This window comes from Xyrauchen texanus, chromosome 14, assembly GCF_025860055.1.
Source record: "Xyrauchen texanus isolate HMW12.3.18 chromosome 14, RBS_HiC_50CHRs, whole genome shotgun sequence".
Lineage (NCBI taxonomy): Eukaryota > Metazoa > Chordata > Actinopteri > Cypriniformes > Catostomidae > Xyrauchen > Xyrauchen texanus.
In genome coordinates, this window is record NC_068289.1 from 39,080,112 (window position 1) to 39,099,923 (window position 19,812).

General features: G+C 38.9%; 1 protein-coding gene across 2 annotated transcripts in view; it reads right to left on the reverse strand.

Moving 5' to 3' along the window:
- Nucleotides 1-584: 584 nt before the first annotated feature.
- Nucleotides 585-19,812, reverse strand: part of LOC127655364 (anosmin-1) — an 86,653-nt gene continuing 67,425 nt past the window's right edge. The window contains exons 10-14 of one of the 2 annotated variants that reach the window (XM_052143138.1): nucleotides 12,204-12,292; nucleotides 9,472-9,643; nucleotides 7,381-7,595; nucleotides 4,276-4,414; nucleotides 585-1,504 (exon numbers count right to left, since the gene is read on the reverse strand). In XM_052143138.1, the coding sequence (XP_051999098.1) occupies nucleotides 1,449-1,504; nucleotides 4,276-4,414; nucleotides 7,381-7,595; nucleotides 9,472-9,643; nucleotides 12,204-12,292 (671 nt within the window). In that variant the 3' untranslated portion in view covers nucleotides 585-1,448. The remainder of the gene's footprint in view (nucleotides 1,505-4,275; nucleotides 4,415-7,380; nucleotides 7,596-9,471; nucleotides 9,644-12,203; nucleotides 12,293-19,812) is intronic. The other variant, XM_052143139.1, reaches the window with a different exon arrangement.

Sequence of the window (19,812 nt, forward strand, 5' to 3'; positions counted from 1 at the left end):
TCAGCGTCAATACTCACTGAGATACACAGACGACCTCCAAACCTGAGGTCATCTTAGTTCCAATGGCATCATTGTATTTTGTGAATTTGCTTTTTCAACTGTTACAGCTTTTTTTACAGTTCAAATAACAAGAATGCTTCAGATATCCTTCAAGGTATATTTTATATATGTTTTGCATTAAATCTCTTAAAACTACCAAAATTATACTCAAAGCAGATTTACGATTGAAAAATAAAAGTTACGGTCACTAGTGACCGTGCTGAAAATATCACATGAATATATGCAAAAAAACAACAACATAAAATTCTTAACATTATTTGAAAAGCATTAATGCACATACGGCCGAATACACAAAAGAGCTCTTAATTATGAGTCACCTGAAGTGCAGCATGTAATCAGTGTCTGTAATGATGTGCAGTTTGTCCGTAACATCATCGAGAAACTCACGAGAGAAAACACAATTTCCCTTATTATATCAAAAACGTCTTTAATGCTCAAGTTATGCAACTAGTAGAAATGTTACACTGAAGAAATAGATTAACGTTATCGAGAAATCGCCGTTTTTGTTGACATGAAATGTACCTTGAATTCCACAATGATCCCGTTCCTTGACGGGACACAACACACAAACACAGGACTACAGATCAGGCAACGAAGAAAAGGGATTATTTTATTACTTCAAAGTATGTACAGGTCCTATTCATGGAAATGACAGAACATACAGACTATATTATGTACAATTTGTTTTGTTTTTTTTACATTGTCTTTACAGGAAGTTTCAAAAATATGGACTTGCTAATACATGGAAAAACACATTCTCGCACACAAACAAATGAAGCGTCGCACACACATAAATAAATATTAACATTCCACGACAAACACCTCTACAGCCAAGAACCGTTATATTTGAATGAGTAAAACAACTCTGTTAATCATATAATTGAGTATTGCTCACATATTAATAAGATGATCGGAGATCTTCTAAATGCATCATCTTAGTTGCCGTGGACGAGCTTCTTTTGTGTTGTATAATCGTATGTTTGTATCTAATTAACTGCATTCTCTCGAAATAGCATCATCATATGGTTCTTAAAATATAAAGCATTTTTACTGATTACCCAGCAAACATAACTATACTGTGACGTACTTTCAACAATATATAAATCGCCCATACTGCCCGTAATAGCATTCAGTTCACACAGATCACAAATCTAATGGTTGAATTTCAGTTTCTTCCCGTTCGTCCAACAGAAAGCAACTTACATTCATAGTTCACACACGTCGCTCTGACTTTAACCGTCTTAAATGCTTTGCAAGTGCACGTTCACAGAGGAAAGCTGTGGAGAACTTCATCAAGAGAGAATGAAGCTCAGACGTTTGCAGATGATCAGACGAACAGTTTTCGTGACGAGAGCGTTGGTTAAAAGTTTGCCGTGTTTCTGGCGTGATCAGTGCTTCTCGAAGGCAGACTTCTGTGGGTGCTGCTGATGATGATGTCGAGATTCTGCGACGAATAAAAAACGTTCCTCAATTATAAATCAAAATATAAATGACATGTATTATAAACAGGGGGACCTTTTTATACAAATTAATTTCAATGACCTTTTCAGGGGTTTGTTATTAGTTTTGTTATTATTCAGATTGATTTGTTAGTGGGGTATGTATGTTTGCGCTGCATTTATGTAAACAAGCATGTTTACAAAGCATGCACGACTGCGCCCAAGATTCAAGGCAAATTTCAGTATATTAAAGGAATATTGCGGGTTCAATATAAGTTACGTTTAATTGACAGCATTTGTGGCATAATGTTGATTACCAAAAAATAAATTTCAACCCGTTGCTCCTTTCAAACAAGCACAAATGCGTGTTCCAGTGAGACACTTCCAATGCAAGTCAATGGGGTTTAATCAGTAAACATTAAAATACTCACTGTTATAAAAGTATAGACACAAGACATAAACAATATGTGTGTTAACATGATTTTACTGTCATTAAATCACTCATCGCCATGACGATGTACTGCAACACCGGAAACCCTAAAATAACCGTAAAACCCTGGCGGATCCAAAGCGGGGTGTTATATCATGAAAGTATATCATGAACTTTACGTTTTAAATGTCTCCGTATACATATGTGATCACATTTGAAAGCTTACAATCTGAACTTTACAAAGAGTCACAAAATCACAAAATAAGCCCTCAAAAACATTCACGTTGAAAATTAGTGCCCCCTAGATGATATGTGGTAGAAATATTTATATAAAAATAAAAGTCCTTCCCATAGCACATAAATGGGCAAGTCATATATCAAATAAAAGCTCTCATTCTCATGAATGTGACTGTATAGTTAATTGTGTTGCACTAATATCACAGTTCAAAAGATTTTCAAAAGAATCACAAAGTGAAATATGATTTCTGTAAGTCGTCAAATACAAACGTCTCTTTTATGCTCCAGTAACGTCTGCTGTCAGCCCCAAATAGCTAAAAAAATTACATTATATCTGCTTTTACCTTTCCAAGTTAAAAGCAGTTTTCTAAAAAATAGCCATTTTTAATTGTCTGTGAGCATGTGCTGAATAATCCAACGTTAAATCTTAGATGTCCAGATCAAAATACAGTATGCCATCCAGGAGGAAAAGCATGCTAAATTAATGATCAGACTATGTATACAAAATGTTATACATCATCACAAAGGGAGGATCTCAGCTTTCTAATGACACCTAGATTGAGCTTGCAGTCCACTAAGAGGCAGAGATATTCAATGAAATAATGAGGGTGTTGCTTGAACATAAAATTAGACTGAATGTCTATGGACGAGCACATCTGTGAGGGGTAAAATGTGTTAGAGCGCCCCCCTACGGTTCACATCTGTGAGGGGTAAAATGTGTTAGAGCGCCCCCTACGGTTCACATCTGTGAGGGGTATAATGTGTTAGAGTGCCCCCTACAGTTCACATCTGTGAGGGGTATAATGTGTTAGAGCGCCCCCTACAGTTCACATCTGTGAGGGGTATAATGTGTTAGAGCGCCCCCTACAGTTCACATCTGTGAGGGGTATAATGTGTTAGAGCGCCCCCTACAGTTCACATCTGTGAGGGGGTAAAATGTGTTAGAGCGCCCCCTACAGTTCACATCTGTGAGGGGTATAATGTGTTAGAGCGCCCCCTACGGTTCACATCTGTGAGGGGTAAAATGTGTTAGAGTGCCCCCTACAGTTCACATCAGTGAGGGGTATAATGTGTTAGAGCGCCCCCTACAGTTCACATCTGTGAGGGGTATAATGTGTTAGAGCGCACCCTACAGTTCACATCTGTGAGGGGGTAAAATGTGTTAGAGCGCCCCCTACAGTTCACATCTGTGAGGGGTATAATGTGTTAGAGCGCCCCCTACAGTTCACATCTGTGAGGGGTCAAATGTGTTAGAGTGCCCCCTACAGTTCACATCTGTGAGGGGTCAAATGTGTTAGAGCGCCCCCTACAGTTCACATCTGTGAGGGGGTAAAATGTGTTAGAGTGCCCCCTACAGTTCACATCTGTGAGGGGTATAATGTGTTAGAGCGCCCCCTACAGTTCACATCTGTGAGGGGTATAATGTGTTAGAGCCCCCCTACAGTTCACATCTGTGAGGGGTAAAATGTGTTAGAGCGCCCCCTACAGTTCACATCTGTGAGGGGTAAAATGTGTTAGAGCGCTCCCTACAGTTCACATCTGTGAGGGGTATAATGTGTTAGAGCGCCCCTACAGTTCACATCTGTGAGGGGTATAATGTGTTAGAGCCCCCTACAGTTCACATCTGTGAGGGGTAAAATGTGTTAGAGCGCCCCCTACAGTTCACATCTGTGAGGGGTAAAATGTGTTAGAGCGCCCCCTACAGTTCACATCTGTGAGGGGTAAAATGTGTTAGAGCGCCCCCTACATTCAGATCTGTATATTGTGATGGAATGTGATAGAGGAAACATAATTTTTTCTAGTGTTTCCTGCCATCTAGTGGAATAAATTAAGACTATTTGGAGAAAGATGAGGCGAACAGAACCAGAATTACATGCTTACAAATTTCTGCCTTTATCCCTCCAAAAACTGGCCCCATTCACTTCCATTGTAAGTGTCTCACTGTAACCTCCATTTTTGCTTTTTTTCATTTCAACAAAAGGTGATATGTGAATGGTCCCTGCTACTTTTAAGACTGTTTGTACACCTTTGCACAAACCAAAGCAATACACTTCCTCTGGTAACAAACAGCTTAAAGTGACTTTAAATCACAGTGGTGGGTTCGTTTACTTTGTTGTAGCGGCGGTCGGTTCGGCGTCTGGAAGATCTTCATTGTCGCAGGACCTTCTCCAGCGGTCGTGATCACCTGAACCTCTAACCTGTAGAACGAAGCCGCTCGAAGGTTTGACACCACCAGCAGATTATGATCCTGACAAACAACACAAAGCACAAAGTCACTACTGAGACGACTCAAAGACGCGATCACAGTCAAGTTCATTTAGATGGAAATTCAAGGTAGTATCACATCCGGGTACATACGATCACACCGCCCCACCCCAGAACACAAAACTATGAAGTAAAGACGGTTCTCCAGGAGATGTTTTGCTCATGTGGCGTCTCACGGCATCTTTATTTGATGTTTGTTATTAGTTCATTTGGAAGCATTTCAGCTTTTTCTCATTGGAAAGAATAAAATAATCACACAGGCATTCATAAACATGTCCATCATGTCCAACCAATCTGATAACTGTCCTCAATATTCTCTCGGAAGAGGAAAGATCTGAGGAATTGTATAAACTCATTTGGAAAGAAACTTCTCCCTCTGGACAGAGTGAATCTGATTGGAGTCAGTGAAGGCCTCACTGAACACACAGCTGTAAATCTGAATCATAATAATGTGATTGTGCCGTGTGAGGAGTGTTTGTTCACGAAGGGCGTCTGGCAGACGTTTGACGGCGCTGATCAGAGAACAGAGAGATTCGACTAACAATATTAACAATTATACAGCAGTTATTTCTGGTCGTCTAATCTGATTGGACAAGCAGTATTCCAGAAGTTGTCTTGGTGCTTCACATGAAACCTGTCAAGAAAATGTCCTGGTCATATTAAACCACAAATCAAAACAATGAAAATGCAATTACACTTTGCATAAAGAACATGAAGCTTATATTTAGGACCAATATGATTTTTGGCATCATTTTGAGGACACTTACACACGTACATCAATGCGGCTGAATGTTTTCTCATTGTTTTACATGATGATTCTCATTACCGTAACACAGGTCCCGTTTACACCTGGTTTTACGATCACATGTGGTCAGCCGAGACACATCGCTGTTTACACCCGGTCGCTTAAATGCGTCACCTGTGACCGCTTGTGCTCGGATTTAGAGGGGAGGGTCTCTGTTTCATGACGACATACATCACGACATACTGCTGAAGCTCTCGTGATCGTGAAGCCGCTTTTTTACATTTTCGATCTGTCCGATCGGACGGTTATTTCCTTTTAAAGCCGCTCGTAACCGGCACACTTTAAACTCTTGTTTTAGTTGATTGACAGATGAGGGGCGGAGCTTCACTGCTGCCGGGACGCATACAGGATGGATTAGCGTTTACACCTCAAATGCAATCGGGTCACTTGCGTTTTTGACCACATATGTATGTGGATTTTGTGATTCAATCACAAAACGTTTTAGACCCCGTTTAGACCTGTATTCAGTGCTCACATGTGATCCGATCACCCGAAACACATCTTAATACCAGCTGGAAACAGGGTCAGAGTGTTTTTATTACCCGTCTTGCATTTAAAAAGATGCAGTTGAACAATTATTTCGATATTAAAATCAGCACATTTTAAATGTGCAATTTAACAAATGTTTGTTCAGTTGTTTCTCATTGCGGAAATGATCACTGGGGGACAAAATGTGTGTAACTGCCATGAAAATAATATCACAATGAAAAAAATCTAAATGGCTCTAAAAATAGGCTTTATTTTCTGTACATTTAGGAAAATTAAGTTGTTGTTTTTCTGTTAGTTTTTTTTACCCATATTACATTTTAAAAGATGCTGTTATATCATGATTTTTTAATTTAAAATAGCAAATTTGTAAAATGTACAATAAAAAATAAAAAATCCTCGTTGTGAAATAATTCTCTCAGCTCTTAAAATAGGCTTTATGTTCTGTACCTCTTGGAAAATAATTTTTTTTTGCATTGACATTATTTTCAGGACACTTATGCACATTTTACTTTCCAGTTTTCATTACCGCAATGCAGCTGGATGTTTTATTTTTACTGTTCTCATTGTTTTCGATGACAATTCTCATTACTGTAAAACAGTCTTTTTTTTGTTTTAACCATGTGGAGCAGGGCGGGGCGGGGCCGGGTCGGAATATCGCGCGCCTGATGAGGCGCGGGAGGGATAAAGGCGGCCGGTGACGATTGTTCGAGAGAGAGAGAATTACGGGCATGTCCATCATGTGTGTTTGTTTATGCTTTTGGTTTGAGTTTTCATTAAATTACGATTTATATTGACAAGCCGGTTCTCGCCTCCTCCTTGCCCATCATTTAACTGTTTTACACTGTGTTATATTTTAAAAGATGCTGTTGTACAATGATCTATAAATTAAAATCAGCACTTTTTAAAAAAAGTTCAAGTAGAATAAAAATGACATTTCTCATTGCGTTAATGAGAATAACAAAACAAACATCTTTTTTATTTCTCATTGCGGTTATGATAACTGCAATGAGAAAAATCCTAATGGTGCTTAAAATAGGATTTATTTATTTATTTATTTATTTATAAGTCTAAATTGGAAGTTACTGGATATTAACTTCAATCTCAATATTAAAAGCAATCTCACACTCACAACTGTGCTGTGTTGAACATCTTTCACAAATTCACAATTCTTCCCATAAGGGCTGGATGATAAAGTTTCACATTGATATTCATATCTTGATCTTTAAAGTGGCTTAAAAGGTTTTTTCCCCCAATCTGAGGAACCATCATTTCAACCAAAACATCCACTGAAGCAAAGAAGATTTCAAATATTTAATGCAAATAATTGAGTTACGGAGAATAAATCTAATTAAGATCTCTAACGGCAGAAATGTAAATCAGAGACGCTATTGAAACATCTCACAAGCAAGTCCCAACACAAGGAAGGATTTTAAAAAGCACTATTAATTACACTGTGAATATTCAATAGGTATTTTACATGCCAAGTCAACGACATGATACTGTGGACCAACAACAGATGATTGGATATCATACATTACAGTCTTGGATTAAACTGCCATCCATTCTCCATGAAAGCGTGAGCCAAGAACATAAATGCACATTAAGTGTGATATGTGTCACGTCGTGGGAGAACAGCGTGAATCGAGACAACTTACAGGTGGCAGAATCTGTGACTGTGAAATGATGCTGTTTGGCAGACTGTTCTGGCGGCTTTCTGTGGTAATCTCTGCCCATGTGACCTGGAAACCTGTGATTGGCTGATGTGGTTGGAGACGCGACACCCTCCAGAGGAAATGAGCCGTCACGTTGCCACCATGGAAGGTGAACGCCGCGGTCAGATTTTCAGGCTTTGCCAAAACTTTTGATGGAGCTGGAGAAAACAAGAACAACATAAAACAAAGAAGATATTTGATTGTCCGTCAGAGAAAAACTGTAATTCCGATCAGTTAGAAATGTCACAGCAATCGGAGTCAGAACAGTCCGAAGGATTGTGCCAAGTTTGGTGGATGTTGGCAGAAAGCTCTAGGAGGAGTTACAATTGATCCTTTTGGTCTTAGTTGAGGAACGCAATGTAAAACATAGTAACATTCAAAGCAACAATGTTAAACAAAGTTTAAACAATGTAACATTCATCTTTACTTTCACCTTGATTGCTTTGTGTTTAATGGATCACATGACTGCGTCACATGAAAACAAATACGTAATCGTTTTCAGATATCTCAGTTTTCCCCGTCCACACTACGCCGCAAATACGTTGGGAGAGCGTTTTCGAAAACTTCATTTCATTGTCAAAAACTCCATCTCAGTGTGGATGGAAGGCCAAAACGTAGAGAAAAAGATGCGCTTTCAAACGAAACTTAATAGTGTCTACATTAACACGTTTACGTTTGAAAACACATTCATTTTGCTACGTTTTCACCTCTCATCCACAGCAGAACAGTGAACGAAAATGAAGAATTTTGAAAACACTCTCCATCACTGCAAACTGTAAAATGATGATGTTAAGAAACTGAAGTTTTCAAACTAATAGATTAGTGCAGATGTGGCCATCCTAATACGTTTTCGATTAAAAGCTCATTGATTTTGCTACATTTACGCTTGCATCTACAAACATAGATAAAAACTGAGAATTTTCCATATTTGCATACTTTAGGAAACAATGATGTTAGGAAACTGAAAACTGAGTTTGTTTTTTTGTTTCCTAACGTGATCGCTTTCCAAATTAAGTGGCAATCGAGGGCACTTTGAGAGCAGTGTTGGTGAAAGAAAAAGCCGTTCTAATGCACATAAGAGGCTTTAAACCTAGCGAAATGAATGGGTTTTCTAACGAAAATGTTTTGGTATGGATGTGGCCTCAAAATCAGCCAATCCATCTCGGGAGATCCAATCCCAAGTGGTCAGGCGAGACATACGGCTGTTTATACCTCGTAGTGATATACATCTAAAATGTGCAATCGATGTGATCGATCACCTGAGACAGATGATACATTATCTAACCTTAGAATAGTAACACAAAGGTTTGGAGCCAAGTTGCAAACAGCGTGCATTTCTAAAAGTGACACAATGCATTTTGGCTTCAAAGTACCAAAAATACCTCCAGAGAATAAAGAAGATTGATTTTTGAAATTTGGGATTTTTGGACAATTAATTCGCAACACAACCTGAAATGAGAATATCTAAAATAGTTGTATTGGCCTTGACCACCATCATAGTGGTATAATGGATCATTGATAATGCAGTGCAGACCGCTAGAGGGTGCCGCTTGCTCACACAGCACTGAATGCAGAAACTCAGTCTTTTAAGGTTTAGTAATCGCACAAGGCCATATTGTGATTTCAGTCTTATTTCAAATCAGTCATGCAGCATTTGTAGATATCATAAAGTCTGCTCGTATCATGTAGCCTATATGTAAGTGCCGCTTTAACAACTGTCATGTCCATTTATGGTGTTTTTTCTGCATTATTGTGAAAACGAGAAAGAATACAATTTAAATATGACGTGTTCTTAGCAGTGCTAACCTTTCTACATATTATGACTTTTATTATTTCTGTATTGTGCATTTCAATTCACAGAGTTTTTCCGAAGTGTGTCACTAATTAATTATAAATAAACCATTGGTTTTTCATATCGGCGTTTTCATACTTATAACCGATATGCTGATGGTTTTAATTTGGTCAATATAATTGGCCAATAAATATCGTCAGCGATACATCGATGTACCCTTGCTATGAATGAATGCCGCTTACTCGGGTCTCCGGGACAGGCGATGGGTTTCAGGCTCTTACTCCTGAGTGTCGCGCAGGACGGCATTATGAAGGTGGTGCTCTCGTCTTTAGATCTTCGTCTGGCATTCAGTGTGTGAACGGTCACTCTGTACTTACAGGAGAACAGCAGATGTGGTAGATTTATGTAGTTCTCCTGTAAAAAGAGAAGAACATTTATCAAACTGGTCAGGTGACCTTGACGTGTGAGAGGATTCTAACTAGATTAACATGTTCTGAGGAAGATTGTTTGTGCAAAACCCGCAGCTACAATGCAAAAGAGTCAAAAGACTTCTACACCTTTTGATATTCTGTTCTCGAGTCCATCCTTCAATGTCCTTCAAAACCCATTGAGTCCGAGTTTGTTCACCTGTCCACCAGGCTATCAGTCAGATCGCTTGGAGAAGTAATAGCACACCTCATGATACATACGGTTAGGGGCTTTGCTTAAATCAACCAGAGCATCCTATCAACCATCAGGGATAATATAAAAAAAACTGCTTAACGTGCTGTTTGACTGACTCTAATGTGCTCGCTGAGTAATGGTAATCCAGATAGTGCGGAAAAGGTAAAATACACTTCCAAATTCAGTGACATTGCCCGTCCTGGAGAGGTATTAATGTAAACAGTCTAAAATGAACGTAAATGAGGCTGCTGCTGTCTAGTATGTTGTTAATATTATATAACCCTTTAAGCTCTGAAGGTGTTTTTAACTCTTTCCCCGCCAAACAAAGAATTTTCCGTGTTTTATGAAAAAACGCTTCCCCGCCAAACACAGAATTACCCGGGTTTCCGTGTTTTAGGTGTTATACGGTAAGGAAGACCCCTGCGCATGTTTTGAAAGAGTACGCAACTCTTTGATCAAAGAAACAGACTGCGATCGTCTCAAACATGAAGAAGTGGAGTATGAGAAGCTCAAAATATCAGACATAAACATGCCTTTTTATCAGCTTTTTGTCTGAAATGTTGTTTTTTGACAAAACCTACCTCTGTTCAAGTTGCAATAAAAAAAGAACAAATGAAGATAAAATTAAATCTTTTTTTTTGCCTAAAGGCAGAGGCCCAGATCTTTATTTTGATATATAGTATCTTCATATATTCATGGAAAAAAATATTCTGCGGGCCATTAAAATGTAGCGAAAATCGTCAAAAACCCTGGCGGTGGCTGGCAACTTTTTTTAAAAAACGCTGGCGGGGAAAGAGTTAAAGATTTCCTGTTACAGTGGCTTACCCAAAATTAAAGGCCTAAGACTTGACATAAAAAATATGTTTTTTAAAAATCACAAAAATAATTGAGCCAAAAATTTACTTTTTTCATATTTTTTTTTTCTGATTTCTCATTATACATCTCTGAATGTAAATAAGGTGGTGAAAAACTGCTTTTGTTTTGTTCTCAATCATGTCGACTGTATCTGAGAGAAAGTTTGTGTTGATACGACAAAGCAATCAAAAGTTCCAACATTACAAATATAATTGATCATAGTGTCCAAAAACATCTCCAAACAAATAAAAGATAATAATTGTACATAAGAACTAATTACACATGCAAACACAACAATGACTAAAGGTTTGCATAGCATGCAGACATGATTTTAGTCATGAGATTTCACAGAATGAGTTTCATTCTGTGTCATTTGAGTCATCATTGAGTCTGTGTCGTGTATTTGGCGCCATCTCCTGGTGGTCATATGTAACATTGTGCTTCATGTGGATTATCTAATGATCTATACATCTGATTATCTTGTGTGTGGACTCGATTGAAAGATAATCACAGACTCTAAATAATGGCATGTGATATTAATTTATAAGCAAAAACGCGTCAACACCAACATATTTGTCAAAGACATATATTTAGCAATTACTTACTATATATTCATCTGTGATTAAAACAAATAGTCTGGTTGTATTTTACCCTTTGAGATCTTTCCAATTACATATGACACATGACTATTTGATCAGTTTGATGTTTTTACTGATTGCAATAATATGTGCAGTGCAATTTTTTAATAAATGATAAAAACGGAACAATTCGGATTTGTCTGCAGATTTTAAAGCTCTTGTTCAGTTTTGGTCATAATGTCTACATGTGTTGTAAAGTAAAGCATCTAAACTTTCAAACGAAACCTGTTTTGTGTTGCTCAAGACTGTAGTTATTAATAATTTGATGATTATTTTGTTTCTCGTGGGCCAATCTGAGCTTAAAGGGTTCAATTAAACCATGTAAATGGTGTCGAGAAAAGGCAGCTTGATGAACAGCATTTAAATGCATTCAAACACAATACTGTGTTTCAGAATAGTGACTCAGGAATGCCTCACATTTTCCAGACGTCTAGAAAACCAATGCACACTTCCTAGCAACTAGTGCAGAGCGCAGTTAAGAATGCATCTGCATGAGCACAGACTTACTGCACCGAACCGAAACAGTGTGTTAGTGCTCCTGTGGGAACGGCAAGGTTTGATGAATTTAATCTGCTTCCTGGAAATGTTATTTTAATACATGTGTTTTATTAGGCACTGGACCACATCATCTGAAACAACACTGGCTAATTTGCTTCCAATAATGAAGAGAAATGACTCTTTAGTCCCGTGAGAGGCTGCATTTATGGAGAGCGAGAGGCTTGTTCATGCAGATCTTGGCTGATTCAGTTGTGGATCGTAAATACACATGAACACAATTGGGCTTTTAGTGTTTTGTGCATGACAGATATTACACAAACCTGAGTGACTGATTTCTCTGGTCCTCTGCTCCGGTTGTGGCTGCAGTTTTCGGGCGTCCACTGAACATGGTAACGATTCACGAATGGCTCTGGAAATAAAGTGATACACAAAGTTTAACATTTGAAAACTGTATGTATTGTACAATATACAGTACGAGTGTTTCTTTATCTGCGGGCACTTTTCAAATGACTTTTATTTCTAGATTTGACTTTTTTAGTCCCAGAACAAGACTTTCAATATTAAATTATGAAAATACATTATAAAAATACAAATTATCATATAATTTTTAAAACTAGGATAATGTAAACAAAGAGTGAAATAAATGGAAACAATTTCAATATTTATTGTGTGATTGTTTTTTAATACATATTTGAGTTCATGTTGTTTTTAAAAAATTGCGAAAACATTTTAGAGCCTTTTTTACAAAAATAAATTTGATTTAAATGACTTTAAAAGTGTCATGTGGTGTAACCATCAAGTAAACGGTATTAAAACTGTTTCTTTGCACCTTGAATACACGAGTGAACACAACTTGGTTTTTGGAATATGTTTCATGGTTTTTACAAATATTATAATTTTTAAGTCAAGATTATCAGGGAGTTTTCTCATGGTTGCACCAAAGGACCTGAACAAAATGTGCATTTTCATAAAAATGTCCAAATATTGATATTTAATGATTTGAAAAAGCCCCGTTCACACATGCAACCTGGTAAATAACAGGAAAATCGTTGCGTTGCTTTTACTGGTAAATGTTCCAATCGTGCTGTTCACACATAAAAATACTTTCCATCTTTTTCCTTTTTGCAAACATTCACAATATGATTTAATTGCGTGTATTTAGGATACATCAAATGTTAGTCTATAAAATTAGCCTTCTCAAGGCAAAAGAGTCAGTCATTTTATTTGAAAAATTTTAAAAATGTCATTTCCATCATCGTCATTTCCAGCAAAAATAACACAAATCTCCTGTGATGCATGAACACACACTGCTGGACATTGTTAGTAGACCAATTAAATCAACTAGTGAGAGTGTCTAGTTAACTAACCCTAACCAGGGAGGAATGTGGCAGGGCGGAGGGCGGGGCCGGGTCGTGACCAGAGACGACAGTGCGAGAGAGAGAGATTTACGGGCAGCTGTCCGACACCTGTTTGTGTTTGTGTCTTTTGGTTAAGTTCTTTATTAAACTATCATTTATATTGTCAAGCCGGTTCTCGCCTCCTCCTTTCCCTTTTACCTCGATACACTGGTGCCGAAACCCGGGAAGGAGGAGGGATGCGGCGTAGTAGAGTCCTCGCCACTACCATCCACCTCAATGGAGCAGACACGGCTGTCTGCCAGAGGACGAAGGAGCCCAGCCGCCTGAGAGCGGAGGAAAGGCTGCCGACCGCGTGGGGAGGATGGGCTCCTAACCGACCGCCTGGAGAGGGAGGACTGCTGCCAGAGGCGGGGCAAACCCAGGCCAGAGGACTGCCTCTGATCCTCCCTGGGATGCGCTGCTGTCATCCGCTAGAGGGTGGAGGAGTGGCCGAGGAAAAGGCTACTTTAAGTCCTCAGTGCTGAAAGTGTCTGAAGTCGAATTTTTTTTTTAACCCAAATACATTTAATTTACAGTCTTGGTTGCAGGTCGCAAATCACATTCATGGCTGTGATGTAAACTAAAGGCTACTGGCTTTTAAAAAAGGAACAAGACCTTTGATATGGTCTTGAACGTCCTATTTCAAATGGAAATGCACATGAACACAGGAAAGAAAGCTGTGCTTCATGGGGTCTTCAAGGATAATTGTGTATATTTTGGCAGCTGAAATCTCACGCAGCATTAACGATGTCAAATGATCTGTGCCTCACAAATTCAGCAAAAACAACTACATAAATAAGGCTTTTGTTTGACGCACAACTCAAGTTTACATGTAACATTTATCATCCTGAACTACCTGTGAGCATTTCTCAGAATCTGTGATTAAACAAAACAGCAGGACATGTTTTCTCTCACTGGCTGTTACTAAACAGAAGACCCTCACTGTGCTAATCAGCAGTGTTTATGCAGCGCTGCGGGTTCATTATTCATCAAACTGAGCCGTCTGGACGTGCAATGATACTATTCAAATTAATAATTGAGTTACAGGGGCTCAGCCTCTACTGAAGGGACTCGATTGCAGTCGGGGAGATAAAAAGCACCCTTTGAAGGCGCTGACCCGGAGCGCACGAGGCTCGGAGCATTTCTGGAAGCAGAAAAAAGGAATTTCAGCTGGAGGAACGAAGGAAAATACACAGTGTAGAACAAACATGAGCTGCATCTGAAAAGGCTCCTTCACAGACAGAGGTGTGAAGGCATCAAGACACGTCTGAATTCAATGTTTGCGTAACATCCTGTCTACTGAGATTCCTTCACAGGGTTGAATTTTGAAGACAGTACAGATGTGTCCATCACGGCTTACGATTTCACACGGTACAGTGTGCATCGGATGACTCGATAAAAAATTTGTATAATGTAACATTTAAGAGCAAGTTCATTTATAAATTACCATTTGTTTTAGAGTTATAATTCAATATCTACTGAGAAATAAATATTTTAGTGATTCAATATTCACTTGGTTATCTCTTAAGCTCACTCATATTAGTTCCAGATCACCAAAACCTGACACATATTCTAACCCTAGATAACCCAAAACCTAAACCCTAATTCTAACCCTGGATAACCCAAACCCTAACCCCTAATTCTAACCCTGGATAACCCAAACCCTAACCCTTAATCAAAACCTAGCTAACCCAAACCTAAACCTAACCCTAACCCAAACCCTTAATTCTAACCCTAGCAAAACCAAACCCATAATTCTAACCCCAGCTAACCCAAACCCTAACTTGTAATTCTAACTCTAGCTAAACCAAACCCATAATTCTAATCCTAAATAACCCAAACCCTAAATCATAATTCTAACCCCAGCTAACCCAAACCCATAATTCTAACCCTAAATAACCCAAACCCTAAACCCATAATTCTAATCCTAAATAACCCAAACCCTAACTCATAATTCTAACTCTAGCTAAACCAAACCCATAATTCTAACCCTAAATAACCCAAACCCTAACTTGTAATTCTAACTCTAGCTAACCCAAACCCATAATTCTAACACTTAGCTAACCCAAACCCATAATTCTAATCCTAAATAACCCAAACCCTAAATCATAATTCTAACCCTAGCTAACCCAAACCCATAATTCTAACCCTAAATAACCCAAACCCTAAACCCATAATTCTAATCCTAAATAACCCAAACCCTAAATCATAATTCTAACCCTAGCTAACCCAAACCCATAATTCTAACCCTAAATAACCCAAACCCTAACTCGTAATTCTAACTCTAGCTAACCCAAACACATAATTCTAACCCTAGCTAACACAAACTCATAATTCTAACCCTAGCTAACCCAAACCCATAATTCTAATCCTAGCTAACCCAAACCCCTAACCCTAACCCATAATTCTAACACTAGCAAAACCAAACACATAATTCTAACCCTAGCTAACCCAAACCCCTAACCCAAACCCATAATTCTAACACTAGCTAAACCAAACCCATAATTCTAACCCTAAATAACCCAAACCCTAAACCCATAATTCTAACTCTAGCTAACCCAAACCCATAATTCTAACCCTAGCTAACACAAACTCATAATTCTAACCCTAGCTAATCCAAACCCATAATTCTAATCCTAGCTAACCCAAACCCCTAACCCAAACCCATAATTCTAATCCTAAATAACCCAAACCCTAAATCATAATTCTAACCCTAGCTAACCCAAACCCATAATTCTAACCCTAAATAACCCAAACCCTAACTCGTAATTCTAACTCTAGCTAACCCAAACCCATAATTCTAACCCTAGCTAACACAAACTCATAATTCTAACCCTAGCTAACACAAACTCATAATTCTAACCCTAGCTAACCCAAACCCATAATTCTAACCCTAGCTAACACAAACTCATAATTCTAACCCTAGCTAACACAAACTCATAATTCTAACCCTAGCTAACCCAAACCCATAATTCTAATCCTAGCTAACCCAAACCCCTAACCCTAACCCATAATTCTAACACTAGCAAAACCAAACACATAATTCTAACCCTAGCTAACCCAAACCCCTAACCCAAACCCATAATTCTAATCCTAAATAACCCAAACCCTAAATCATAATTCTAACCCTAGCTAACCCAAACCCATAATTCTAACCCTAAATAACCCAAACCCTAACTCGTAATTCTAACCCTAGCTAACACAAACTCATAATTCTAACCCTAAATAACCCAAACCCTAACTCGTAATTCTAACCCTAGCTAACACAAACTCATAATTCTAACCCTAAATAACCCAAACCCTAACTCGTAATTCTAACTCTAGCTAACCCAAACCCATAATTCTAACCCTAAATAACCCAAACCCCTAACCCAAACCCATAATTCTAACACTAAATAACCCAAACCCTAACTTGTAATTCTAACTCTAGCTAACCCAAACCCATAATTCTAACTCTAGCTAACCCAAACCCTAACTTGTAATTCTAACTCTAGCTAACCCAAACCCATAATTCTAACCCTAAATAACCCAAACCCTAACTCGTAATTCTAATTCTAGCTAACCCAAACCCATAATTCTAACTCTAGCTAACCCACACCCTAACTTGTAATTCTAACTCTAGCTAACCCAAACCCATAATTCTAACTCTAGCTAACCCAAACCCTAACTTGTAATTCTAACTCTAGCTAACCCAAACCCATAATTCTAACCCTAAATAACCCAAACCCTAACTCGTAATTCTAACTCTAGCTAACCCAAACCCATAATTCTAACCCTAGCTAACACAAACCCATAATTCTAACCCTAGCTAACCCAAACCCATAATTCTAATCCTAGCTAACCCAAACCCCTAACCCAAACCCATAATTCTAACACTAGCAAAACCAAACACATAATTCTAACCCTAGCTAACCCAAACCCCTAACCCAAACCCATAATTCTAACCCTAGCTAACCCAAACTCATAATTCTAACCCTAGCTAACCCAAACTCATAATTCTAATCCTAGCTAACCCAAACCCCTAACCCAAACCCATAATTCTAACCCTAGCTAACCCAAACCCTAAACCCATAACCCTAATTTTAAGAAATTATATTTCTGTCATCATTTACTCTGCTAGCACTGATGTTATAAGGATTTTAAGATTATTAGTGATAAACATGTTATGATACTTCTATGGTGCTTTTTGTCCATTTTTGGAACTTGAAAGTATAAATAACAACCTACTTTTGTTGTTTAAAAAAAAGCTCAGACATTCTGCCTAACATCTCCTTTTAAGTTTCATGGAAGAAAGAAAATAATCCAGTTCTGGAATGACATGAGGGTCACTAAATGATGACAAAATGATTATTTCGAAAAATACATTTGAATAGCAGAAGTGAGATTAGTTCTGGTTGACCTGATCCTTTAAGACTCGCAGAGTATTTGAGTTGGCAGGAAATACGGCAAACACCTCTGACACGGAGCAGGACAAGAAACCTTGTTAAAAACTGTACAGATCAGACTGTCACCAGACAGGCCGCTTATATCACTTGAGGAAGTGCCAAACTGAGTCACAATCACCTCTCGCCGCAGGCTTGAGCGCTAACAGAAATATTTCCGTCATTAGCATTGAACAGAACGCCGCTCCTCGCTCACTCATACTCTTCCTCATGGAGTCGCGTTTGGCTAGGGCATACATTAGCAAGAGTTTGACAGGAGTGCAATTTCCACTGCAACATTAATGCAGAACTCTGTAAGTTAAAGCTGAACTTTGACCCTTGCGGGGGTTTCCTGTTGCGTTTTGTGGGGCTTTTACAAGAGTTGCTTTCAACACTGCAGTGTGAAATTAATAGCAGCTTTCAATCAAATTAAATAAACAAACATGTACATTGTTTGCCAAGTGATTTATTTAAGCACTGTTCCAGCACACTAGTCTTAAAATGTGTTACTTTATTTCAATTAATTCATCTATGAAACAGTCATATTGTAAATTATAGTAAATTTGTCTGTCATAATTGTGCAGCACTCAGAATTCATGACTTTGAACAGCTCGGAAACAGGATGCAGAATTCAAATGTGAATTTAAAGAAGCAGAATCCAAATGGAAATAAATCGAACTGTTGTTCAGGTTTGTAGTCCAAAAACCCGGAAGATAATTAACATTTTTGAACCATAGGAATTACCCTAACCCCAGGTTGGCGAACACCAGGGGTCAGCCCAATCACCCCAGCTCTTCATCCTCTGCATGGACACAGCAACGGCTGACATCCAAACGAACCACCCATGGATGATGATGTACGTCGAAAATATCCTCCTCGCCAAAGAGACCCGCCAGGAACTCAACGCCTAAGTGAAACAGTGGAATGACCACCTCGGCGAAAGTGGGCTGAAACTCAACCTCGACAAGATGGAGTACATGGAAGGTGGGCCCCAAACCGCTGGCACATTCCCCATCAACGGGAAAGACCTGAAGAAAGTGGAACAGATTAAGTACCATGGCTCCAACCTCTCCGCCGAAGGCAACAGCAAGAGCCAGACGCAAGAGCAAGAGTTAACGCTGCCTGGATGAAATGGCGCCAGGTCACTGGCGTCCTATAAGACTGAAGCACGCCCACGCACCTTAAGGCAAAGGTCTACAAGACGGTCATCCACCCAGTCGCGCTCTATGGAGCAGAATGCTCCAGACTGGAGCAGTCTGATCTGCGCATGCTCAGGTGGGCACTGGGACTGACCCAACTGGACCACAATATGAACGCTCATGGGAGTGTCAACGATCACGGAGAAGATGAGAGAAGCTCGTCTCCGATGGTATGGCCATGTGACCCGAAGCGAGGAGGAGTCAGTGGCGAGGAGAGCACTGCGGCACAGCACCGACGGGAAACGGCCACGTGGGTGGCCAAAGAAGAGGTGGATGGATCGAATCAAGGAAGATATGAAGCACGTCAATGTCGCCCCCAGGGATGCCCTGGATTGGAGAAAGTGGAGAATGGCTTGCCGGAAAGCAGACACTTCACCTGCGCGGGAAAAACGCTAGTTACATCTAGGATGTAACATTGGCTAATTAACACATTAACATGCAAGTTCACAGACAAGTATAAAAAAAAGGTAAAAGCAGATATATAAAGTTTACATAAAGATATGCATCATTTTACCACATGGCCTCTCTGTGGTGCTGATTTGAAACACAAATGTTTTCAGGCCTTATTTTGTTATTTTATGTAGCATAAATGCAGAAATGATGATTATCCATGAAAAGTTCAGACTCTTAAGCTTTCAAATGACACCTCACATGCTTGACCTATGTATTCTGAGATTTTAACAATTTAACCATTCATTTTAAGCGCCCCCTTTTGGACCCGCCGGTGGAAGAGGTAATGGACTAAAATAAGACTTTGGTTAAAATTACTTGAAGAGGTATTTACGTTTTATTCTAGAACATAAATTACACAGTCAGACCTTAAATGTGAATTTTAAAACACGTTGCTATAATAATGCTAATTATGAACTACCACCTGTAGCTTGTTTTGGCGCCCTGGGTGAAACCCGCTTC